This window comes from Protobothrops mucrosquamatus, unplaced genomic scaffold, assembly GCF_001527695.2.
Source record: "Protobothrops mucrosquamatus isolate PMUCROS unplaced genomic scaffold, P.Mucros_1.0 scaffold1399, whole genome shotgun sequence".
NCBI classification, from domain to species: domain Eukaryota; kingdom Metazoa; phylum Chordata; class Lepidosauria; order Squamata; family Viperidae; genus Protobothrops; species Protobothrops mucrosquamatus.
This window is the reverse complement of record NW_015387584.1, coordinates 1-25897: the sequence shown is the minus strand read 5'-3', so window position 1 is coordinate 25897 and position 25897 is coordinate 1. Positions and strand designations below refer to the sequence as shown.

At 40.8% G+C, this 25897-nt stretch overlaps 2 protein-coding genes across 2 annotated transcripts; one reads left to right on the top strand and one right to left on the bottom strand.

Moving 5' to 3' along the window:
- The first annotated feature begins 1445 nt into the window (after positions 1–1445).
- Positions 1446–7338, top strand: TMEM216 (transmembrane protein 216). The gene is made up of 5 exons (XM_015821769.1): positions 1446–1463; positions 3951–4052; positions 5260–5352; positions 6185–6386; positions 6725–7338. The coding sequence occupies exons 1-5, from the start codon at positions 1451–1453 to the stop codon at positions 6738–6740; spliced, it is 426 nt and encodes a 141-aa protein (XP_015677255.1). The 5' UTR covers positions 1446–1450; the 3' UTR covers positions 6741–7338.
- A 1077-nt stretch (positions 7339–8415) lies between these two features.
- On the bottom strand, positions 8416–25068 carry LOC107292638 (fascin). Its single transcript, XM_029285191.1, has 8 exons — positions 24763–25068; positions 23787–24036; positions 16417–16473; positions 14580–14861; positions 13379–13497; positions 10790–10943; positions 9834–10007; positions 8416–8615 (listed from the first exon to the last, which is right to left on the bottom strand). Exons 1-8 carry the CDS (start codon positions 25066–25068, stop codon positions 8416–8418), a joined length of 1542 nt encoding a protein of 513 aa, XP_029141024.1.
- Positions 25069–25897: the final 829 nt, after the last annotated feature.

Sequence of the window (25897 nt, the reverse complement as noted above, 5' to 3'; positions counted from 1 at the left end):
TTTATTTCTAATCGCTGGAGGTTCCTTCTGTTGTCCTCTCTCATCCGTCCCTCTGAGGCCTTGGAGTGGAACAATGAAGATTGCAGCTTTTGACACCCCACCATTATGGTGCAAATACAACACACAATCCAGGAGTGCCCACCTTTGTAAAATAGAAGCAGAAAGACCCACCCACCCACAGCAGGCTTTGACAGGTGGCTGAATCTACTGTTCTAGCCCTCTCCTCCTTTCTGCCCCTTTAGGGAAAGTCCTTAGTGAGGGTTTTTCCTACTACCAACAAATGCTTAAACTGCCTTACAATAAACTGAAAGCAGCTATGCAGAGCATACTTCTACTGCTATCCTTTGTGCAGCCTCATAGACTGGAGGGTAGTAGCATTAAACTGCTCTAGGGATGGATGTCCCATGTGCTGCACAAACCCATGGTGGCTCCAATTGCCGACAGAAATGGGTGGAAGCAGCAGCTCATCAAAGCCCTTTGCTGCAACTTCCGTACAGTACAGGTAGTCCTCGACTTACGTCCGCCATTGAGCCCCAAATTTCTATTGCTAAGTGAGACAGATGTTAAGTGAATTTTGCCCCATTTTATGACCTTTCTTGCCACAGTTGTTAAGTGACTCTGACTTCCCCATTGACTTTGCTTGTCAGAATTTCACAAAAGGTGATCACATGACCCCGGAACACTGCAATCTCATAAATATGAGTCAGTTGTCAAGCTCCTGAATTTTGATCACGTGGCCTTGGGGATGCTGCAATGGTCCCAAGTGTGAAAAACAGTCATAAGTCACTTTTTTTCAGGGCCGTTGTAACTTTGAACGGTCACTAAACGAACTGTTGCAAGTCGAGGGCTACCTGTACCTACATTTAGAGAAAAACGGTGAGAAATTCAGGTGACGCAGCTCAGCTGATGAAAGGCAAGCTGCAAGCCCAGGCGCTATCCCAGGGGTAGGCAACCTTGGCTCTTTTATGACTCGTGGACTTCAACTCCCAGAATTCCTGAGCCAGCAAAGCTGGCTCAGGAATTCTGGGAGTTGAAGTCCACGAGTCATAAAAGAGCCAAGGTTGCCTACCCCTGCGCTATCCGATAAGCATTTGCGGCTCAAAGATATGCTGCGTACGGGAGAAAGCGCCTCTTTTCGTCCCCCTCAAGTTTTTGGGGAAAAGGGCAACGTGGCTTGCCGCCGAGACCCGGGCTACGACTTCAGCACTCGGCCTCTGCATTGCCTCGCTCCAGGACCGACCCGAGAGCGGGTAGGACTCCTTTGCAGCTCCGGCTGTTCAGCGCAGCCCCCTCGCCCTTCACACAGCCGACGGCGCCAGCCAAAACCCGCGCCTTTCTCTCTCTCTCTCTATGGGAGCTGGGAATCTGCCCCTTTGACTTCCGATCGGAAGTGGGGCCTTTTTTTTTTTTTTTTTTTTTTTTTGCGTAGCGGTGTCCATGGAGACGGAAGATGGCACCTCGGCGTAAGTGGAGGGCTCGGCGGGTGACAGGGTGCCGGTGCTGTTAGGAACGGCGAGGTCACGTGACGAACGAAGCGCGGGGGGGGGGAGAATGCGGTCTCTCGGCGCTTCCAGGTTCCGAGTTCGAAGGCTCCGGCCTCGGGCAGGGAGCGGTGCAGTCTCGGGGTGGGGGTGGGGGGCTCCTGCTGGGATCTGGTCCCGGGACTCCGGAGGCTGCCGTGGCAGGAGATACGGCACAGCGAAGGGAAGGGAAAGGAAGGGGAGCCTGCCGTAAAAGAGCCAGCCAATCCGGCATCCCCAAAACCTGGCGGGGTGCACCTCTCCTATTGGAGCATAACTTTGAGATGCCCCATTTAATCCCCTATTTCAAGGGAAACAGCCTTCTTTTTAACCCCGTCTTTCGGACGTCGCAATCGGGGTGATGGAAGGCTGGATTCTGAGACCCTGCAATTCGCAGTGGAACATCGGTTTTAATCTGCGTTTATCCCAACGGTCCACAGGTGATAAACTCACCTGTCAGGCGAAAAAAGTGTACTACAAGTGATAAAAAAAAAAAGTGTTTTATCACCTGTAAAAAAAAAATAAGTTTTCGAAATACTACTTTACCATGCATTAGATTTCGACATGTCAGATGAAAAAAAATGATGAATTGGTGGGGGTGGGGGCGAACAGGCGATAAAAATGGAAGCAGACCTGGCAACCCTAGTTTCGGTTTTTGTTTTTTTTTTATAAGAAATTTTATTTATTTTTTCAATCATAAAAAACAATCAAAGGTAAATACAATAACCATTTTTTTTTTTTATAAGAAATTTTCCTAGTTTCGGTTTGTAACTGTGAGCATTGTGCCTGTTAAAATAATACTGAAGTATTTGAACGTGGATCCGCTCTGAGTCAAATTGGCAAAGAAGAACAAGAATAGCTGCATCTACGTGGAGGGAAGTGTGTAGTGGGGTGCCCCAGGGCTCTGTTCTAGGCCCAGTGCTCTTCAACATCTTCATCAACGATCTGGACGAGGGGATAGATGGGGAACTCATCAAATTTGCAGATGACACCAAGCTGGCAGGAATAGCCAACACTCCAGAAGACAGGCTTAGGATACAGGAGGATTTGGGCAGACTTGAACACTGGGCGCTATCTAACAAAATGAAATTCAGTGGTGAAAAAAGTAAGGTTCTACATTTAGGCAAGAAAAACCAAATGTACAGGTATAGTATACATGGTACCTTGCTTAATAGTAGTAACTGTGAGAGGGACCTCGGAGTCCTAGTGGACAATCACTTAAATATGAGCCAGCAGTGTGCTGCAGCTGCCAAAAAGGCCAACACAGTGCTGGGCTGCATTAACAGAGGGATAGAATCAAGATCACGTGAAGTATTAACACCACTTTACAATGCCTTGGTAAGGCCACACTTGGAATACTGCATCCAGTTTTGGTCACCACAATGTAAAAAAGATGTTGAGACTCTAGAAAGAGTACAGAGAAGAGCAACAAAGATGCTGGAATTGGGTATGACTAGTTTAATGAAAAGAAGGACTAGGGGTGACATGATAGCAGTACTCCAATATCTCAGGGGCTGCCACAAAGAAGAGGGAGTCAAGCTATTCTCCAAAGCGCCTGAAGACAGGACAAGAAGCAATGGATGGAAACTAATCAAGGAGAAAAGCAACCTAGAACGAAGGAGAAACTTCCTGACAGAACAATTAACCAGTGGAACAACCTGCCTCCAGAAGCGGTGAATGCTCTAACACTGGAAGTTTTTAAGAAGAGACTGGACAGCCATTTGTCTGAAATGGTATAGGGTTTCCTGCCTGAGCAGAGGGTTGGACTAGATGACCTCCAAGGTCCCTTCCAACATTATTATTATTATTATTATTATTATTATTATTATTATTATTATTATTATTATTATTATTATTATTATTACTGCCTGGCAATAAGGCAAGAATAGAAAGGATTGGGCTGGTAGCAATTAGTCCTATTGCTTTGGAATCCCAGATCTGAAATACAGCAACCATTTGCACAAGTAGACGAGCAAGACAAAACATTTTGTGCCTTTTTCTAGCCGCACATACATCACAGTTCCTCTAGCAACTGGTGTCACTCTACATACAGACATTCATGAAATAATCTTTAGGAATATTAATTTAAGTTTATAACAGAANGTAGCAATTAGTCCTATTGCTTTGGAATCCCAGATCTGAAATACAGCAACCATTTGCACAAGTAGACGAGCAAGACAAAACATTTTGTGCCTTTTTCTAGCCGCACATACATCACAGTTCCTCTAGCAACTGGTGTCACTCTACATACAGACATTCATGAAATAATCTTTAGGAATATTAATTTAAGTTTATAACAGAATAGAGATTATTATCATTAGATTTGCGGTATACGAAACTATTCTTTTCGATGTAACATTAAGTTAAATCAATTTCTTTTTGAAAAAAGATGAAAACACAGATATATTAATATTTTGGTTGGACCCCCAGATCGTCAACTTTCCTCTACACCTCTGGAAATTCTACTGTTCCTCAATGGCTGGTATTATGCCACATACTTCTTGCTGGAGATTTTCATATTTGTCTATAAAGGTGAGTCTTTAAGTTAATGGGCACACTTAGGTTTCCTCTTTGCATAAACTCCTTTGTTCTTTTTTAGTATGTTACTTACCTGAAAAAAGTGAATCATAGAAAAGTGTGACTTTTTATTTCCTCATTAATTCTCTAACTTAACCTGTGATTGTAAAGAACTCTTCTTTGCAGAACCATTCTTTATAGTAGAATTATTGAAACCAGTGAAAAATTAGATAGATTTTGGATACCCCTTTCCAGAAGCCATCAGAGCTTCTCATCTGGCTCCATGTCCTCCTTTGGGATAATGCTCCCTGCTGCCATCATATGTCTTCCTGAAGGTACCTTACCTGGAAGCCTCCCCCCTAATCCTAATGCACAAAAAAAACCACCCAAAAACCAAAGAACTCCCAGAACCTGTGCAGCACTTCTGCTGATTAAAGCTCAAAAATCCAACAGTTAAAATGATTTTGCTGTTGTATATTTTCCTGGACATATAGTTTAGATGTGTGTGACAAGCGATTTCAGGCCTTCTTTTCCAATATTCAGATATATCATGAGTGCCAATATTTAGTAATGAAGGATATCAAATTACAGAGCAGATTATTGGAAAACAGTAGCTTATTTAAGAAACACTCAAAGAGCATTATATATATTTTACAAAACAAAATGTAATGCTCCTTGCTTTTTAAAAAAGAGGTGTTAACAAAATTCCTAGTTAAATGTGTTACCTACCCTATTTTAAGGTTCTGGAAACAGATATTCTCCAGTCTATCATTCCTGGGCTTCCCATATCCTGGAGATTTCGATAATTTAATTATTAAGGTTGGTGAGTAGATAGAACCTCAGCCCTTTTTTTTAGCCTTGGTCTACAGCGTCCATATATCTTGAAATTTTCCCATCTCCAGCAAAAAAAAGATATACTGGTATGTCTGCCTTCAAGTCAATGTTAATTCCTGGTGAGTACCTAGACTAGTTCTCACAATTTTGTTGGCAGTATTTTCAGACGTGGCTTGCAATTGCCTTTTTCCAAAGCCATGCCTTACAAAGCAGGAGGTTATCTGACTGTAGCATAGTGAATGCAGGCTGAGATTCACTGCCTCTCCTTTTACATTTGATCCTTATCAACATCAAACATTTCCCTTTTTTTTTTTGAAAACCTATAATAGATGGAAAGGGGTACCTTGCTTTCCTTTCAATTCATGTGGCCATTTGTGTATCTTCTCAGGTCTCTTGTTGCCTTATCCATCTGCTAATCTGGCTTTGGACTTGGTTATGCTTTTTCTCTATCTTGGAATTGAAGTCACAAGAATATTTTTTGGTAAGCATCAGAGGATACATAATGATACTTAGAGGAGTAGCACATGCATTTCTCATTTAAAAACGAGCTTCTTTGATGGCATTTAAACTTACTAGATGCTGTCCCATCCACACCTTCAGATTGTTCATCAGATTGTCAGTAAATGAAACCTGACTCCCTGGGCAGATATATAAATGCTAGCAGCATTTTATTACTGTATATTGTGCCCAGGCCTTCTTAATGTTCCTATTCAACTCCAATGGATGTTGATAGCAATGGACATCCCTTCTTTGTGTGGTTTAGATTACATTCTATAGTTTGGAAATAATTAGGAACCATGGGACAACTTGACATATGGGAATGAAATTGTAAGCTTTGGTCAGACTGCTCCTCTTGATCTGTGACCATATGAAATCATATTCTGAGAATTTGTAAAGCTCAGAATGCCATTCTTTCATTTTAGGAGGGATTATTTCTAATAGGTCATTTTTATGTCATGAGAATATATTAGGAGTGGGATGTGCAGAGCATAGTGCTATATATGCAAAACTTCAACACTTGTGTGCCACTCTCCTCTGTTGAACAAAGTCTGAAAGAGAGTCCTGTTTGTATTCAAATGAATATAAGTTGCAATATCTGAGGCATCACTGACCCAGATAAAATGAGGGGCAGAAAAAATTGTGAGGAGAGATTTAAATTCAAATTAACATGCATTGAAGTGCCTTCAAGTCCTGCTGCTCAATTTTTTTCTCTGGTGGGCTCTCGTATGAACATCTCAAAGGGTTTACTGGATGGTTTCTAACTTCTGCTGAATGGTCCATGTGTTTTGTGTCCCATATGTTATATCTGGCAGGCTCCAAAGGTAACCTTTGCCAGCGGAAAGTGCCACTTGCTGTCAGTCTGGCACTAACCTTTCCAGCAGCAGTGATGGCAGCCTATTATCTACTTCTGCAGACCTACGCCTTGCGTTTGGAGGCCATTTTGAATGCCATCTTACTTTTCTTCTATGCAGTTGAGCTGTTACTGGGCATTCTAACTTTAGCCTCCTTTTCCAGGTAATTTTCTTGTAAATCTGGGATTTATTGGGAAAGCCAGTTTGGTCTAGTGGTTAAGACACTGGGCTAGAAAACAAGAGAATGTGAAATCAAGTTCTGCCTAGGCCAGGCATGTCAAACTGCCGGCCCTCAGGCCGGATGCATCATGCCAAAACCATGCCCACCCCATTGCTGGCAATGGGGAAAAAGTCACGATACGTCGCATGACATCATGTGATGTGGCGAGTTTGACATGCCTGGCCTAGGCTATGAAAGTCATCTGGGTGACCTTGGGCCATGTACTTTCTCTCTCAGCCCAACTTATGTTATTTCCTTGTTTTATTTATTTATCCTTTCAGTTTGGATTCATATTGAGAATCTCTGTGGATTGCACTATGTGAAACACTTTGTGATTAAGGGAAATTGCATGAAACCATTTCCGTGCTTAGCCCAGAATGAAGTTGGCAAGCTGGTTTCTTGGAAAAGATGAAAGAAGATATAGTTCCAGTCTTGGTTCAGGCATGCTGAGGCGCTGTCCTGAGAGTAGAGTTGCCAGTCCTAGACTGGATGGCCTAAGCACGTCCTCATCATCATCATCCTCGTATCCCTCCTAGAGCATAACAATTGACCCACTTGGACTTGGAGGCATTGAAGACTGATTTTTGCAGGTCTCAAGACTGTGAATCCGTGAGCTTCAACCAGTGCATAGATTTTGCCTGCAAGTGCTGTACTCTTCAGATTCTTCAAATGGAAACATTCTGACACTGACTCAAGTCTTTACCATGTGTATGGTGACTCTTGTTAGGCTGCCTTTGTCAATTCTGTTTGTTACAGCCTGTGCCCTGCTCTTAAGAGGGATGTCCATTCCCTAGAAATCAGTATTGTTATTGTTGTGTATTGGCAATTTGTGATTGACACTTGATTTTTTTCTACAATACCCTTGACATAAATACTTATTTTTCAACTATTGTAATTATGTGATAGTTCTAAGTGATATAACCAATGAAAGATACACACACACACACACACACACACACACACACACGTGCTATAGCGGACGAGACTTTCAGTCGTGTGTTTAAGTTCAAGGAAAATTTTGATTTAACCAGGTTTATATGAAGGAATAGCCCCAACAATTTAATTTCATACCTTTCACACATGACTGGACAACTTTTTAGTTGCAGTTGTTGACGACATACTTCCCTTATTTTGCATTGGGGATGGGAGGAAACAGGGTTATAGTAATTAAAGGTAGTCCTTGACTTACGACCACAATTGAGCCCAAAATATCTGTTGCTAAGCGGGACAGTTGTTAAGTGAATTTTCCCCCATTTTATAACCTTTCTTGCCACAGCTGAAGTGAATCACTGCAGTTGTTAAGTTAGTAACTTGATTGTTAAATGAATCTGGCTTCCGCATTGAGTTTGCTTGTTAGAAGGTCGCAAAAGGGGATCACATGACCCTAGGACACTGCAACCATTATAAATATGAGTCAGTTGCCAAGCATCTGAATTTTGATGACGTGACCATGGGGATGCTGTAACGGTCATTAAGTCTGAACAATTGTCATAAATTGCTTTTTTCAATGCTGTTGTAACTTTGAACAGTCACTAATCAGGGGTAGGCAACCTTGGCTCTTTTATGAGTTGTGGACTTCAACTCCCAGAATTCCTGAGCCAGCCATGCAGAGGAGAAATGGAGAGGTTTCCAAGCTGAGCCATGCGGGCTCAGGAATTCTGGGAGTTGAAGTCCACGAGTCATAAAAGAGCCAAGGTTGCCTATCCCTACACTAAATGAAAGTTATAAGTCGAGACTATCTCTGCCATTACAAATAGCTGTCCAAGGTACTTTGAGTATAGTTTGGTAATAATATTAACTGTTATAGTTAGAGTGCATCTTCAAATGTGTTCTGATGGACTGATCGATCATGTACCATCAAGTCATTTTCGACCCCTAGCAACTACATAGATTTTTTTCCATGATAATGTATCCCTAGTAGGAGGCATTAAATGAGCACACACAACAGAAGTTTAATTGTGGTCAGAACCATTCAATAATGGAACAGAGTTGCATTTGATGCATCAGTAGTCCCAGTCCATACTCGACCTCCTTGATCAGCCACAAGATATTTGTTGTTGGAAGCTTTGATTACAAGACAGCTGGAGGATACAAACTGGAGGCTGAAATTGCCAGGACGGTCACTGGTTACCAGGATTTGCCCATCTTTATCCAAGGCCCAATATTTGCTACCTGGCAGAGTTAGTGGAAGGAAGGTCTAAAATTAGGAAAGGCAGACAAACAAAGCTGCTCCACTTTCTTGATTTTTAAGGGTGTTCTGATAATTAAAGGAATCATAGGTTGTAGCCATGTTTCTTGTAAGTGCCAAGTTTAAAAAGATAAGTGGGCAACCTTTTTGACCCCAAGGGCCTCATCTCTTTCTAGATTGGGAACTACACACACCCATCCTTACCAAGATCTTGCTTTTTACAGGAACACCATGCCACCTTTAGTAATCTTATGCAAGATTACTAAAGAGTTTGGGAAGCACAATTGGTTTCTCCTCCTCACCAGCAAGTTGGCTGTAGCTTGCTAGTTTTGCACTGCCATGACACCAGCTATAGGAAATCTTAAAAGTTTGCTGAAAAAAGAGGAAGCGGCGAGGGAGAACTCTTCTGCTCCCAGGAATCCGGGTTTAAGAACATTGCTGGTACAGTAGGAAAGTAGTATTCTCAGCATCTTATCCCAAAGGGGCTTTTCAGAAGGCACCTGGACTTTCTTGTTTTTTTCCTTGAAAATGTTTCACTTCCCATCCAAGAAGTTTCTTCAGTTCTTCAGTTATGAGAACTGGGGATGTGTTATGGCCTTGATTCCATTTATCTCTATGGATCTTCCTTCCGTCACCTGGGCAGGCTAGAGGGGTGTCTGTGCGTGAAAGTGTAGTACTGCATGCCAGGTTTCCCTCATAATGCATATAATCTGGGGGGGGTCTCTGTTTATTTATTTTATTTATTTAAAATAAATAATAAGCTTAAATATAGGGCGGGAAGAGGAACGCCTGAGTCCCGCCGACTGTTAGCTAATTTTTGTGGTTATTGTTAATGTTTTAATTTTAATTAATTTTACTTTATAAATTTATAACAGACTAATTTTATACTAATTTTGGGGAGATTTATGGGGAGAATTTTTAACGGGATCCGGTCAGGGGCTTGTTGAAATAGCCATGTCTTGAGGGCGCGGCGGAAGGAAGGGAGATCAGGGATCACCCTGATCTCTGGGGGCAGTTCGTTCCAGAGGGTGGGAGCTCCCACAGAGAAGGCCCTCCCCCTTGGGGTCGCCAGCCGGCACTGTCTGGCCGACGGCACCCTGAGGAGACCCACCCTGTGGGAGCGTACTGGCCGATGGGAGGTAATCTGTGGCAGAAGGCGGTCTCGAAGGTAAATAAGCTCAATCAGACTACAATATACTTACTGATTTGGAAATTATAGTAGCCTTCCTCACTGAGTGACAGGCTGCTGAGCACGTAGTCAACACAGTTCCCTTCCAACCGCCTCATGTCAGAACTCAGACCAACATAACCAGCATCACTGTGCAGGATCAGTAGAGGCCGGTTCACCAGGACTAGCAAGAAATCTTCACTTTTACCTGTAAGTGCAATATAATCCTCTTGATAGTGTTCATCTTGGGCTGCAACCACCTGCTGATGTTTGTTAAAATGCCTTTTACCCACCAGATAAAAATTCCCAAAGTACCCAGAATGAGTATCCTAGGAAAGTTGGCTGTTGGGACTATTTCGTTTGATAGTTCCTTCCCCTGGTCTTAACTAACACCAACCACAATAGTGACACTGGCCTAGAAATCCTTTCATCATTGGGTGTTCACATTTCAAAGGCCCTTGTTCCCAGGTGTATCATCATAATTACTTTTATATATCTAGTGCACTTGCTCTATTAAATTCATTGTCAAGCAATAACTTGAAAGGCGTTTCTGCTAGAAGTAGCCAAACATAGTTTGTGGGGGAGAGGGGGGCAATGTCATACCCAAAGGCCAGCAGGCGTCTTGTAACCTGCTCCAAGAACAAAGAAGGAACCTCTTAGAGACCCAACTCCTACTGTTTCACCTAGGCCACTCCATGAAAAAAGCACGGGGCTTGGTGTCCTGTGCTACTTTTAAATCTAAGATCAACCTGGGATTGCGATCTATGAACTTGGTTGACTTAATGGAGTTAAGAGAGGGAAAGGAATGTCGCTGCTGCTTATTAACAATAGCAATCAATAGTTTAAAAAGAGCTCTCATTTTATAAGCTCAGCCCTAATATTGATTTTCAGTGGGCCACCTGTGATTTCTTTTCCATGATTTGCCCATGTTTTAATACTGCCCTCGGTGAAGCCATGTAATTGCAATGAAAGCTACTGACCAACGTATACCTGCAGCTTTGGGGATTGCCAGGAGCTGCCCGTTGGGCCGCATAGACACATACTTGTCTCCCATGTGGAGCAACACCTTCTGATCCTGATACTGGAGTTCAAACCAAACATTTTTGTCCTGTTTGGTGCTGCTAATGATACAGTCATTGGGTCCCTGTAGGAGAAAAGAGTATATTTACTGGAAAGGACTCAGTCATTCTGCCGTACCCAATCTTGAAAAAAACATTCCTAACCCTGAGATTGAAACTTAAGTTTCAATCCTTGCTATATGGCTCTGCATTAAAAATGCTGGTTTTATATGTTAGCCTGTCTCTATATAGGCCATGACCCAGCCCCAAATTCAAACTTAGGTGGAGCAGTCAGGATCAGAAAAAGGAAAGGAGGCGAGATTGTCGTGCAGGAATACAAGCTAATTTGAGGGCTAATCCACATAGAGCTCCATTTCCATCTGTCCTGTTTGCCATCGTTCGCTCCCTAGAGACTAAAATGGACGATCTGAAACTTGAGCTGGCCACGAACAAGGAGTGTATATCGGAGGTGGTGACCCTTTGAGAGCTGTATGCAACGAAATTTCATTTTGATGTATGCTGATTGGTGTACATTCAAAGTGACAATAAAGTTGTTGTTATTATTATAATGGCTGTGTTTGTATCACATTAACTTGCAGTGCATTTGGCTTACTTACTGTGTTGTCCAAATCTAAAAGTTTAGTCTATTTGAGGGTGACTTTAGTCTTGTTTCCATGACCTCATTGCTATCAGGACATGATCTTGTACAGCTTAGCTTCGAGTGTTGTATCAATACACATGATTATTGGGTTTGTACCTTGTGATAATCCATAATGTGGTTTGACAGTTTTTTTAACATGTTACATGAACCCAGAAATTGTGATTTATATTAGTATGTTGCATGATTCCGCCTTTGTGCTACTGTGTAGACACAACACTCATACACATTCTGTGATTACTAACTATAATATATATTAGAACTGTCACTCAAATAATGGTAACATAAGGCACTACTTCCTAGTTTAGTTTCAGTTCTGGATGGAAAGATATTTTAGAGAGAAACTCAAAGTCCTGGTCCTAGGAAAACCTCAATCTGTCAGAGTGACAGATTTTGGAATAAGTATTTATTGCCAGGAAAGACAAAGATTACTAGCCCACAATATAAGTTACTAGCAGCCACATTGCTGTCAGAATGTACTGTAAAGAAGTCAACCCAAAATGCAATCTTAATGGAATTTGTTTACCACTCTTTTAAAATTATGCAATAAAAATTAATTTGATTCTTTGTTCAAACATTACAATATTTTATTTATATTTCACCAGAAATTAGAGAGGGGAAAAAAAAGAATTTCCAACTTAGAAAAGTGGTTGGGTGTGGCAACAAAATCAGTAGATCTTTTGGGGAATTACCTAGATTATTGGGATTAGAGAACCATCAAAGGACATTTGTGCCTATTATGGTGTGCCACATATATTCAAGATACATCTCTTATTTCAGAATTTCTTGAGGTGGTGGAGATCTAGGATGTTTTCAGTTTTTGGTTTTGATACAGTAGCAATTCTGTTATTGTTTTTCATGAAACACAGACAAAAATAGTTCTGTTTCCTACTGACATTTAAATAGTTTCTGGGACACACAATTGTGTTACTTAACTGAAGTTATAATTGAGCATTCATGGATAATTCGAATAATATAATCTGATGAACAATTGTGTGAGTATAGGTAAGTAAGTCCTTGGATTATGATCACAATTTGATCACACTATATCTGTTGCTAAGTGATGGGGTGGTAAAGCACAACATCAGGTGACCCGTATCACTTAGCGAAAGCAATCCCGGCAATTTGGCTCCAGGCATCCCAGTAAGGAGCACATGGGGGCTGCAAGGAGGTGGGAGAGGACCTGGGAGGCCCAGTGCAGGCCATCCAAGAGTTGAGGGAGTGCTGCAGTACAGCATAAGTGCAGCCGGGCAGGGAAAGAATACATTGCAGCTGAAAGGCTTCTTGGTGTGCTGTGGGCCTAGAGCTTCAAGAAGCTCCTGAACTGCAGCACAACATGAAGCTGCAGTCACCCCCGGAAGCCATGGCTGCCCCAGCTACCTCAGCAGCACAGTGTAAAGCCACCACACCCTGGGAAGTGCTAAACATCTGGAAAACCCCAGCTTCCCTAGCCCAACCACCCTCACTGCCCTGCGCTCTGAGACCCTGATGCCTTGCACTCCATCACTCCTGTTGACTTCATCCCACTGCTGAGGAGTCATACCCAGTCTGACCCTTTGTGATGCAATTGTTGGCCACATCAGACCTCCTTCCCAAATGCCCAAACTTTGCTTATGGCATTGGCCATAACTTCAGGGACCAGTCATAAGTTCATTTTTTCAGCACTGTTGCAACTCTCAACTGTTTCTGAACGAATGGTTGTAAGTTGAGAACAATTTGTAAAGTAAGGAAGGAAAGAAGAACTACTGATAATGCCTACCTTTCCTTCCATGAGGGCGAATGTCATGACACACCTAGTAACAGATTGGAGTAGCTAATCTTTCCCAGTCTATCCCCGTTCGTGCATTATGCAGAGGGACTCACCAAGGACATGTATGTGCCACAATGGCCGCGAAAGCAGACCTTCTTTGTAGCATCATCATACAACAGTTGGAAGATCTCTGTGTTACTTACTGCCATTGCAGTGGCATAGAGGTCAGCACCTGCAGAACAGTAAACAAGTTAAGACTCATTATGGTTTCAGCCCAATAAATTAAAACTATTGTCCCTTGTTGTCTAAAGTCAAGCTAAAGCAGTGCTCAACTGTATTGCAAAAGGATAGTAACCAGAGACCAGGAAAAGAATTTGTAATACTTCCACAATCCTGTCCTTCTTACGAAAATCCTAACAATTTGATTTTCATGACATTCTCGTGGGACCTATGTTGCTTAAGTTAAGCAAAATTTTAGATGTATCCTTGGGTTGGTCAAGACATTTTCCTTTATCCTTTATATACATTTCTCAGCATGGAATCAGAATAGTTCAATCACAATACAAGTCTCCAAGGGCAGCAGACGGCATGATGGGGGAAGATTTCTGCCTGCTGCTTTCTCAAACTATAGTACTCTTTAGGGTTAAATCAAATCTGCCTTAAGTCCCTTTTATTTCAGTAGATTACAGTATATCTGAATCGAACCCAATATTGCTATTATGACACCTAGCCAGATGCTTGGATTATGTATAGTCAAATCTTTCATTTGATTTTTACAGAACCTTAGAATTGTAGAGTTACAAGGGGCAACAAATATCATCTAACCCAGTGTTTTTCTAACTTGGCAATTTTAAGATGTGTGAACTTCAGCTCCCAGAACCATGCTGGTTGGGGAATTCTGGGAGCTGAAGTCCACACATATTAAAGACACAATGATTGAAAAACACTGATTTAATCCAGGCCTTTGCGATGCGCAGGGAAATCTGTTAAACCAGCCGTGAGATGTCCTTTTTGTTTTTCATCTTTTCCCTTGCTCTTAAAGCTGCCTGGTGACATTAATAACAATCCACACACTCAACCAATCTTTGCTCTCTTATTTTGAGTCTCCCCTCCCAAAAAATCGCTTTTGTAAGATCTCTCCATTTTCGCAGATTTGGGGCTATCGTTCTTTCCAGGGCAAGAGACTAATGAAAGTCATTCCACTCACCAGACAAGGCAAAATAACAAGTTACCTTTAAAGGTTATTGTTAGAGGCTCAATTGTCACGATTGCTGTTCATATCTAGACAGATAACGTTGCTTTCGCTCAACTCACCAGGCTTGCAACAGACAAACTTGTTGGTAGAAGAGGAGCGCAGTGAAACTTGGGCAGGGCTCGCTTCCACACTGAAGAGTTCATCTCGTCCAGGTCTGTCCATCTTTAGGGTTTTCATGCTACCTTCTCGCCCGGTCAAATACTTTCCCTCATCGTCCCGGAAGGCAACCAAGCCACCATGGACTTCCAAGGAATACATGGTTTGGGCAGTAACGTCAGATACCAGTGAACCATTGGAAGCTAAGAGTTTACCTGTCCCATTTCTCAATCCATACTTCTTCACTGGAGACAGAGCAGGAGAAGAGAACAAAAGAGGTTGACAGGGCTTGGTTTTCAATCCTGGAAAATAATCTCAAAATGAATGTCTGCAAAGCAGAGCTGCAACTATTCATTTCATTCTAGAATTACAGCAGAGGCTTTCATCCTACAGTCCCCATTTCCAACATCTTTGTTCTCACCGCCTTTGAATTAGCCCAGTTTCCCATAGCTATAATCTGCTGCATACATTCTTTTTTTTTCTTTTTAAAATCAGATTTAAAGTCCAAATTGAACTTTTCTGAGTGAACTTCTATTCAGGACAAGAGGAGGATTTTTAAACTCATTATACTGGGATTGTGTTCTGTGCAGTACTAAATTGTTCTCTCTTGGATTGGTTTGTTTCCTAGTTCAATAGCTGAAATTGCCTAGAACTTTTTACAATATAAAGCCTGTTCATCTACTTTCTGTTTTCCTTCTACCAAAGAATCTGTGCATCTCATAAAGGTTGGAAAGTGTTTTCAATTTAGCGGTTCAAACTTATATTCACCTATTTGTATAGACATGTTTCCAGAGATGGTTCAGAAAATCTGACTCCAAAATACAGTATCTTGTCCCAACATTATTCTGACCGTATCTAGAGGGCTCTGAAATTTTTCCACCTTGGTTTCCAACTTAGAAATGGATGATCCTGAATCTAATGCAGAACAGAGATCAGATAGCATGCCTTTGCTTTTCTCTTCCCAACATTTGGGAGAGCTTTGGTATACCCAAAATAGCCTCTTAAATAATCTGCATGCCTGGAGACTTGGGGCCAGTCAATCTAAGAATGGAAACTTGTATAGGCATGACATAAATAACATCTTTGCACATCCCTCCCATTTTTCCTGGTTTCTAAATATCTTGCCTGATGAAGAATGCTTGGAAATATCATGGCTTGCAACTATAACGTACATTCTTCAGTTAGTCTAAGAAAAATATTGCCTCCTTGGTTTTGGTTTTGTTTTGTGGACAATATGGCTTTTTAAAAATATATATTTGCTTTGAGAAAGAATACTTTTGGAATAAATGTTGTTGTTTTAATGCATTGGTTAAGTTAATTGGTTTTAGCTTTGCTCCCAGTTTAAGTGTTAAAATCACATCTGTTTTCTTATCAGTCTTATTTTCTTTCCAGTACTATATTGAGGATTTTTAATGTATAGATTCTTGGTATAACTAAAGACTGTGGCCCCTAATTCCAGTAGAATCAGATGCATAAGGAACTGGAAATTAATTTTCACATCTATGTTCATGGTTAGCTTGTCCCCATGTGTACGATAAAGTAGGACCGTATGGAATGCCTTTGACAGAAAGAGGAATTTGAAGTGAAGAAAGGAATAGATATTTTTGCAATATATTACAAAGATGATTGAATTTGGGCATGGAAGCCTCCCTGGTGAACATATCCCTCTTTTTGGTGTCAGTGCAGTGCTTGTACTACTGTCTAATTGGAATTACCCAAGTTATCTAACAAATGCTGTTAAGGAAATCAAACTTTGTACTATCCATAGTGACTTCCTGGGTAAGCAGAATTTGAATTCACCTGGTATGTATGGGGACAATTGCCTTCTGTCAGCATTGTGTGCCCTGGAATCCAGACCTATTGAGGAGATGCAAATGACTCAAGCTTAACTTTTTCACATATTAAAACAGAGGATTATTTTAGGAGTTTGTCTGGCTATCTTAATAGCTTTTGGGGAAGATATTAGCAGATATGACAATGTTACTCAAACATGATCTATCTCTTACCCTTCATTATGATGCCCCCTTCATATGCTTGAAAAATAATATAATTTCCCCTCTTTTCTTCTCTGCAAGACAAACATACCCAGATTCCTTGGTCTTTCCTCACAGGGCTTAGTATTCCAGCCCTGGTTTCTAGTCTACAAAGGAGGCGAATGAGAGGGAACATAATAGAGCTGCACAGAATGATGCACGGTGTGGATAAAGTGGGCAAGGAGAAGCTATTTTATCTTTCAGAATGTACCAGACCAGAAGTCATCCAATGAAATTGAATCTTGGAAGAATCAGGATCAATTAAAAAAAATTTTTTTTTTTATGCAACAGGAATTTGTTGCCATGAGACATGGTGCTAGCTACCAGCTTGGCTGGGTTTTTTTTTTTTTTTAAAGGATTGGACCACTTCCTGGAAGTCATGGGAATCAGTTAGCCTTGAGGCAGTGTGGCTGCCTCAGAAGGCCAGCTGATGGGAGATTAGCAGGCTTCCCTGTGCAGATGGTTGACCACTCTTAAGGTCAGACTGATGGATGGGTCATCTGCTGCTGCTGCTCATGCTGCTATGTTCTATAAGCCTGTTCATTTGAATAATTCTTAAAATATGGGCCTACAACTGGACATAGTACTTCAAATGAAGTTTGATGTGCAGAAACTACTACTTTCCATGATTTGCAAATAACATTTCTACTGATACATCCTAAATTATTTTGTCCTTTGGACAGCCCTATCGGCTGATAATTACCAAAGCCTATCTCGTGTGGAAGATTATCAAAGCAGATATTACCTACTCTTCTAGATAAGTAAACTAAAGAAAAAAGAATTTCTCTTCTTTAACATTAAACAAAAATAAGTTTAAGTACGTCTAAATCGGGGAGGGATTGGATAGTTATAATAAAAAATTAAAAGAAAAAAATCCAATAGAGTGGATTCAAACATAGCGAACGTATTCGACTATTTGAGGGACGTGTCCCCGACCAATAAACTCCCTGGGTCTATCTCCAATAGTTCCTGCCCACCTAATAAGACTGGGCAGAGTGGGCACATTCTGAGTCGGTTCAATTAAACAACACCATCTATTGGAACCTAGAAAGTGTGTCTTTGTTATTGTGGCACCTGCCCACAATAGATGAAATTGCATCCCCTGGAGATTCACAAGGCTCCCACGCTGCAGCTGTTCCTCTGGCCTTGCTTGTGGAATTTGGCTTTGCTCCCAGGCCTGCAGTTAGGGTAACTTTTGGTCCTCTGTAGTTTTCTTTTGATGTGTTAAGTTACCTATTCCCGATGAACTTGTCTTTTGACATGTAAGCCACCCAAAAGTTTCAAGAGTTGGGCCACCTCTAAATCAAATCAATCAAATCAATAAATATTTGTTCAACTATTCATAAACAGTGTAGACTGTATAGTAAACATTTCATAAATGTATATAAATGTAGTTTTTGAGTCAACTACAGACATACTGATAACAGTTTGTTAATCAGCATATGGTTTTTTTTTCATCACTTGCTTTGCTGAAATCAACCTATGTTATAATCATGGTATACCCTCAACTGACTAATGAAGATACCATATAAAAATGGAGATAAGATTAGTCTGGCCACAAATCCCTCTGGATATGCAATGATCATTGCATTATTTTCAAAATGTTTACAAATTGATCTACAAATTTACAAATTCTACAAAACAAACAAACATTTACAAATTTCTAAAATAACCCAATAATCAATACCAGACTGACTGGTCTGTAGTTTCTTGGATCCCCCTTTCTCTCTTTTGAAGTAATCAAGCAGATTTACTCTCCATAGTTCTTTCTATAGTATCCTAATGACGCAATCTGTCTGTCTATGGAGATTTTTTTTTCATTCAAAAAAATTATTTTGACTTATTTTTAGTAGTCTCAAGATGATATTCTGCTCCTGCTTTTCAAAAATGTGCATTGTCCTCTTTGTAGAGAAATTAAAGGGTTACATGATAAAAGGGACAAAATCTTGAGGCACCAGGAGGAAAATCTGAGGAACCTTAAGAGAAAAGAGCAAGATGAAGGAATGACCCTACATTTTCAATAAGTTGATGATTGCTTCTAAGATTTACATGATTATTCCTGTGTACAACGACAGCATACGTTTTAAAAGTAAACTTGATTCTGAAAAGTTTTCAAAATTATATTGGCAATATTGTAGACATGACAGTAATGTTGGAATGCATGTCATCAGCAACCACATCACAGAAGAATGTTACTATGGAAGAAATCTATACTTCTTAAAAGACGATGAAACCATTATTTTTCTGCAATTTGTTAGACACAATGTAGCCTAATGCAAAAATGTTGAAAATATGTATTTATTTAACACAAAACATGATGTACTGCCCCCTGGGTGTTTATTTTAATCAGCGTTTTTTGGGAAACTGTTGAAAAGATGGGTCATGCATTGGCCCCAGTTCAGCTCACTTTTTCAAATTATATGTACTGTATAATCTTATTTTTGTTTAGTTAGGCCACTCTTCATCTCAGTGAGATACCTTTGCAGCAAATGTATTTAGGATTCTATCCTAATCATGGTTTATTTTAGCTTTATGTATGTAGCCTTTATGTGTGAAATTTTATTTTAGACTAAAGCCTATTCAGAGGTATTCAGTGTGTTTTATCTCGGAATTCAAAGTTTCATCCTGCTTCTTGAGACAGTTTCAAATGTTAGTTTTAGGACAGCTGCCTATGTTGGAAATGAAGCAAAGTTATCCATAAACCAGTCCTATCTATGTATCCCACTAGAAGTTGAGTCACCTTAAAGAAGAGATACAAATAAGACTCTGGACTTCCAAAATGCCTTATGCATAATAATTGCATCTAAAATCACTTTTCCCCACCTTTGAAATCATAGTAGATAGTGATGACTGATTCAGCCCCCCAAGGCATATCACGATCACAGCGCAATACCTCAGCCTTCTCATCAAAACGCACATAACGCTTCCTGTTGGGGTTATAGATTGCAACATTGGGGTGTATTGCCAGGTGCAGGGTCCACTTTTCTGTTTCACTGGAAGCCTGGGCAAAGCATGTAACATTGTCCTCTGCCCCGCCCAGGTAACGCTTGGACTGCTCATTCTGCAGAGACACCTGCCAGGAAAGAAATGTCAACCACATCAGTCAACCTCATCAGACAAGGGGGTGGAGGTGGCCAAGGACACACTCCCACTGAGAACGAAAAGCTAGAATGGCTCTCCAGGTATTACTAAATGTCAGCTGCAGCATTGTATACCATGGGTTAGGGAATGTGTGTTTATTTGAAACTTGCCCTTCAGCAACTATACATCCTATGGCACATCCTGGTCCAGACCCTTCTGCTGTAAAGATCCAGATTCTTTTTCTACCAACACATTATAGTTCAGTGATGGCGAACCTTTTAGAGACCGAGTGCCCAAACTGTAACCCAAAACCCACTTATGCATCATCGGGTGCCGGGTGGGTGTGGCCCATTGGGTGGGCGTGACTACGGTGGTAACAACGGACTGGGTGGGACTAAAAAGTTCAATCAATCAATTCCAACTTTGCAAGATCTTTTTTTTTCTCGCGAGAAGTTGAAATTGACTGATTGATTGAAAATATTTTTTTTTTTGTACACGGCAACGGAGGCCTAAAGCAAAAAGGTTTTATAAAACCCAGCTGAAGGCCTAGGACTGGGGCAACGGCGCGCGTGCCCACAGAGAGGGCTCTGAGTGCCGCCTCTGGCACCCGTGCCATAGGTTCGCCACCACTGTTATAGTTGAACAGCATATTTTAAGTAGTAAGAACAAACTCTGTATTTGGTCCACTAGCTGTTTTATTAAGGATTTCGGTTATGGTTGGAGGTAAGTATACTCAGTCAATGTCCAACAGTAGGACATTGAAAACTACCAACTTGATTTATTTAGGTCTAGGTACAAACTAAGAATCAACTAGTTCCCAAGCACCGCATACTTTTACAGTAACTTCTGCCATTTATAGAGACCAGTGCATTGTAACCATAAGAAGCTCACCACATAAGGAAGAACAGCAAACGATTCTTGTTTTCACAGCAAACAACTCCCATTTTCTTTTTCTTTCTCCCCATCCTTTCCTTCCCACACTTTTACCTCAACCCAGTCCCACCAAATCAACCCTAAATAGTACTGTAAATAACTTGGCTGTAATTCTGTGGCTCGGGATATATAATCAATAGGTGTGTTTGGCCCGAATGACTGCACCTTGCCATCTGGATACTGATGCAGCAGGAAGAACGTCTGAGGCCCTGGCTTATCCTGGTCACAGGTGACTTTGCCGTTTGGGTCAGCTGCTAAGTAGCGTTTCAGGGCACTGATAAGGTGAACTTTTTGGACAGCCCCTTCTCCTGGGCCAGCTGCTCCAGCTCCATGTGGGGTCACAAATTGCAGTACCCACACCTGACGAGGCTTCAGTTGCTTGCCTGTGGCTGCCACCTGGAAACGGAAAGGTTCGGCGGTCAGGTATCTGTTTGCAGCATTGACAAGTCCGAACGCCAGAGAGTATGTCATGGTGGAAAAGGATAAATGGCACCAATTCTTCAGGCCAGCTACCTGCTTGGCCTACTTGAGATTGCGTCTGATGCACAAGATCATAATGGATGCCTAGCAACTAGGCAAACCCAACCCCCTTAGAACTAAGCCCCACCCACAGGAGTCCATTACTCAAGCTGCTATGTTCTGAAAGCAGGACATCCTTCAAGCCTCATCACTGATTACAGTATTGCAGACGGCACCATTTTATGGCAAACCACAGGCTTAGTGGAACACTTCACATATAGTAGGACACAGGTGTTCTTTTAGCTGTTTGCTTCTTGTATGCAAGGCGTTCTATCCTCTCGCAAAAGCTTGCTCTCCTCTAGCAGCTCACTAGATTCAGGACAACCGTTGCCCAATGAGAATGAGAAGTTACTGGCAGGGATCCTTGAGAAGATTGCTCAGTCTTTATACAGAGGAAGTGAAGTGCAAACTTTTATGCAGTATGGCAAAATAGGTCTTATGCCCAGTTTATAGCAATCTCCCAATAATGTGTATTTTCCTATGAAATGTAGATGTGTAGGTATATTTCCTGCTCCAGCATGTTTTCCTGTGTCTAAGGTAATCAGGCTACAAAAAAAAAATCATGACCAAAACCTAAGTTCAGGTAAAGACAGCAACCCCCCTGGGAATTATTAAGTTTAACCAGAAGTCAATACTCTCAGGGATTTTGTCAAATGTTCAGACACAGTCTGAAGTATGATTAGTTAAATATAATGATGAGATAGAAGTTTTATCTTTTAAAAAGGCATTTTAATTTTTGTACACAAAGTGGTTTTTGAACTAATTTAGCATTACATANGCGCCCTAAAGACATGGCTTTTCCAACAAGCGGGATTGGCCTAGGGAATTTTAGTGGGGTTTTTAAGGGAAATTTTAATTATTAGGCCATTGCAAATATTTCCTTTTAATCGGGTTTTAAATTGGTATTTATTGTAATATTGGTTTTATAAGGCTGTCAGCCGCCCTGAGTCCGGTAAGGAGAAGGGCGGGATACAAATAAAATCAAATAAATAAATGTGTTAAGTTACCTATTCCCAATGAACTTGTCTTTTGACATGTAAGCCACCCAAAGGTTTCAAGAGTTGGGCCACCTCTAAATCAAATCAATCAAATCAATAAATATTTGTTCAACTATTCATAAACAGTGTAGACTGTATAGTAAACATTTCATAAATGTATATAAATGTAGTTTTTGAGTCAACTACAGACATACTGACAACAGTTTGTTAATCAGCATATGTTTTTTTTTCATCACTTGCTTTGCTGAAATCAACCTATGTTATAATCATGGTATACCTTCAACTGACTAATGAAGATACCATATAAAAATGGAGATAAGATTAGTCTGGCCACAAATCCCTCCGGATATGCAATGATCATTGCATTATTTTCAAAATGTTTACAAATTGATCTACAAATTTACAAATTCTACAAAACAAACAAACATTTACAAATTTCTAAAATAACCCAATAATCAATACCAGACTGACTGGTCTGTAGTTTCTTGGATCCCCCTTTCTCTCTTTTGAAGTAATCAAGCAGATTTACTCTCCATAGTTCTTTCTATAGTATCCTAATGACGCAATCTGTCTGTCTATGGAGATTTTTTTTTCATTCAAAAAAATTATTTTGACTTATTTTTAGTAGTCTCAAGGTGATATTCTGCTCCTGCTTTTCAAAAATGTGCATTGTCCTCTTTGTAGAGAAATTAAAGGGTTACATGATAAAAGGGACAAAATCTTGAGGCACCGGAGGAAAATCTGAGGAACCTTAAGAGGAAAGAGCAAGATGAAGGAATGACCCTACATTTTCAATAAGTTGATGATTGCTTCTAAGATTTACATGATTATTCCTGTGTACAACGACAGCATACGTTTTAAAAGTAAACTTGATTCTGAAAAGTTTTCAAAATTATATTGGCAATATTGTAGACATGACAGTAATGTTGGAATGCATGTCATCAGCAACCACATCACAGAAGAATGTTACTATGGAAGAAATCTATACTTCTTAAAAGATGATGAAACCATTATTTTTCTGCAATTTTGTTAGACACAATGTAGCCTAATACAAAAATGTTGAAAATATGTATTTATTTAACACAAAACGTGATGTACTGCCCCCTGGGTGTTTATTTTAATCAGGGTTTTTTGGGAAACTGTTGAAAAGATGGTCATGCATTGGCCCCAGTTCAGCTCACTTTTTCAAATTATATGTACTGTATAATCTTATTTTTGTTTAGTCAGGCCACTCTTCATCTCAGTGAGATACCTTTGCAGCAAATGTATTTAGGATTCTGTCCTAATCATAGTTTATTTTAGCTTTATGTATGTAGCCTTTATGTGTGAAATTGTAAGATTTATTTTATTTTAGACTAAAGCCTATTCAGAGGTATTCAGTGTTTTATCTCGGAATTCAAAGTTTTATCCTGCTTCTTGAGACAATTTCAAATGTTAGTTTTAGGACAGCTGCCTATGTTGGAAATGAAGCAAAGTTATCCATAAACAGTCCTATCTATGTATCCCACTAGAAGTTGAGTCACCTTAAAGAAGAAATACAAATAAGACTCTGGACTTCCAAAATGCCTTATGCATAATAATTACATCTAAAATCACTTTTCCCCACCTTTGAAATCATAGTAGATAGTGATGACTGATTCAGCCCCCCAAGGCATATCACGATCACAGCGCAATACCTCAGCCTTCTCATCAAAACGCACATAACGCTTCCTGTTGGGGTTATAGATTGCAACATTGGGGTGTATTGCCAGGTGCAGGGTCCACTTTTCTGTTTCACTGGAAGCCTGGGCAAAGCATGTAACATTGTCCTCTGCCCCGCCCAGGTAACGCTTAGACTGCTCATTCTGCAGAGACACCTGCCAGGAAAGAAATGTCAACCTCATCAGTCAACCTCATCAGACAAGGGGGTGGAGGTGGCCAAGGACACACTCCCACTGAGAACGAAAAGCTAGAATGGCTCTCCAGGTATTACTAAATGTCAGCTGCAGCATTGTATACCATGGGTTAGGGAATGTGTGTTTATTTGAAACTTGCCCTTCAGCAACTATACATCCTATGGCACATCCTGGTCCAGACCCTTCTGCTGTAAAGATCCAGATTCTTTTTCTACCAACACATTATAGTTGAACAGCATATTTTAAGTAGTAAGAACAAACTCTGTATTTGGTCCACTAGCTGTTTTATTAAGGATTTTGGTTATAGTTGGAGGTAAGTATACTCAGTCTATGCCCAACAGTAGGACATTGAAAACTACCAACTTGATTTCTTTAGGTCTAGGTACAAACTAAGAATCAACTAGTTCCCAAGCACCACATACTTTTAACTTCTGCCATTTATAGAGACCAGTGCATTGCAACCATAAGAAGCTCACCACATATGGGAGAACAGCAAACGGTTCTTTTTTTTTTTCACAGCAAACAACTCCCATTTTCTTTTTCTTTCTCCCCATCCTTTCCTTCCCACCCTTTTACCTCAGCCCAGTCCCACCAAATCAACCCTAGATAGTACTGTAAATAACTTGGCTGTAATTCTGTGGCTCGGGATATATAATCAATAGGTGTGTTTGGCCCGAATGACTGCACCTTGCCATCTGGATACTGATGCAGCAGGAAGAACGTCTGAGGCCCTGGCTTATCCTGGTCACAGGTGACTTTGCCGTTTGGGTCAGCTGCTAAGTAGCGTTTCAGGGCACTGATAAGGTGAACTTTTTGGACAGCCCCTTCTCCTGGGCCAGCTGCTCCAGCTCCATGTGGGGTCACAAATTGCAGTACCCACACCTGACGAGGCTTCAATTGCTTGCCTGTGGCTGCCACCTGGAAACGGAAAGGTTCGGCGGTCAGGTATCTGTTTGCAGCATTGACAAGTCCAAACTGCAGGGAGTATGTCATGGTGGAAAAGGATAAATGGCACCAATTCTTCAGGCCAGCTACCTGCTTGGCCTACTTGAGATTGCGTCTGATGCACAAGATCATAATGGATGCCTAGCAACTAGGCAAACCCAACCCCCTTAGAACTAAGCCCCACCCACAGGAGTCCATTACTCAAGCTGCTATGTTCTGAAAGCAGGACATCCTTCAAGCCTCATCACTGATTACAGTATTGCAGACGGCACCATTTTATGGCAAACCAGAGGCTTAGTGGAACACTGTTCACATACAGTAGGACACAGGTGTTCTTTTAGCTGTTTGCTTCTTGTATGCAAGGCGTTCTATCCTCTGGCAAAAGCTTGCTCTCCTCTAGCAGCTCACTAGATTCAGGACAACCGTTGCCCAATGAGAATGAGAAGTTACTGGCAGGGATCCTTGAGAAGATTGCTCAGTCTTTATACAGAGGAAGCGAAGTGCAAACTTTTATGCAGTATGGCAAAATAGGTCTTATGCCCAGTTTATAGCAATCTCCCAATAATGTGTATTTTCCTATGAAATGTAGATGTGTAGGTATATTTCCTGATCCAGCATGTTTTCCTATGTCTAAGGTAATCAGACTACAAAAAAAAAAAATCATGACCAAAACCTAAATTCAGGTAAAGACAGCAACCCCCCTGGGAATTATTAAGTTTAACCAGAAGTCAATACTCTCAGGGATTTTGTCAAATGTTCAGACACAGTCTGAAGTATGATTAGTTAAATATAATGATGAGATAGAAGTTTTATCTTTTAAAAAGGCATTTTAATTTTTGTACACAAAGTGGTTTTTGAACTAATTTAGCATTACATA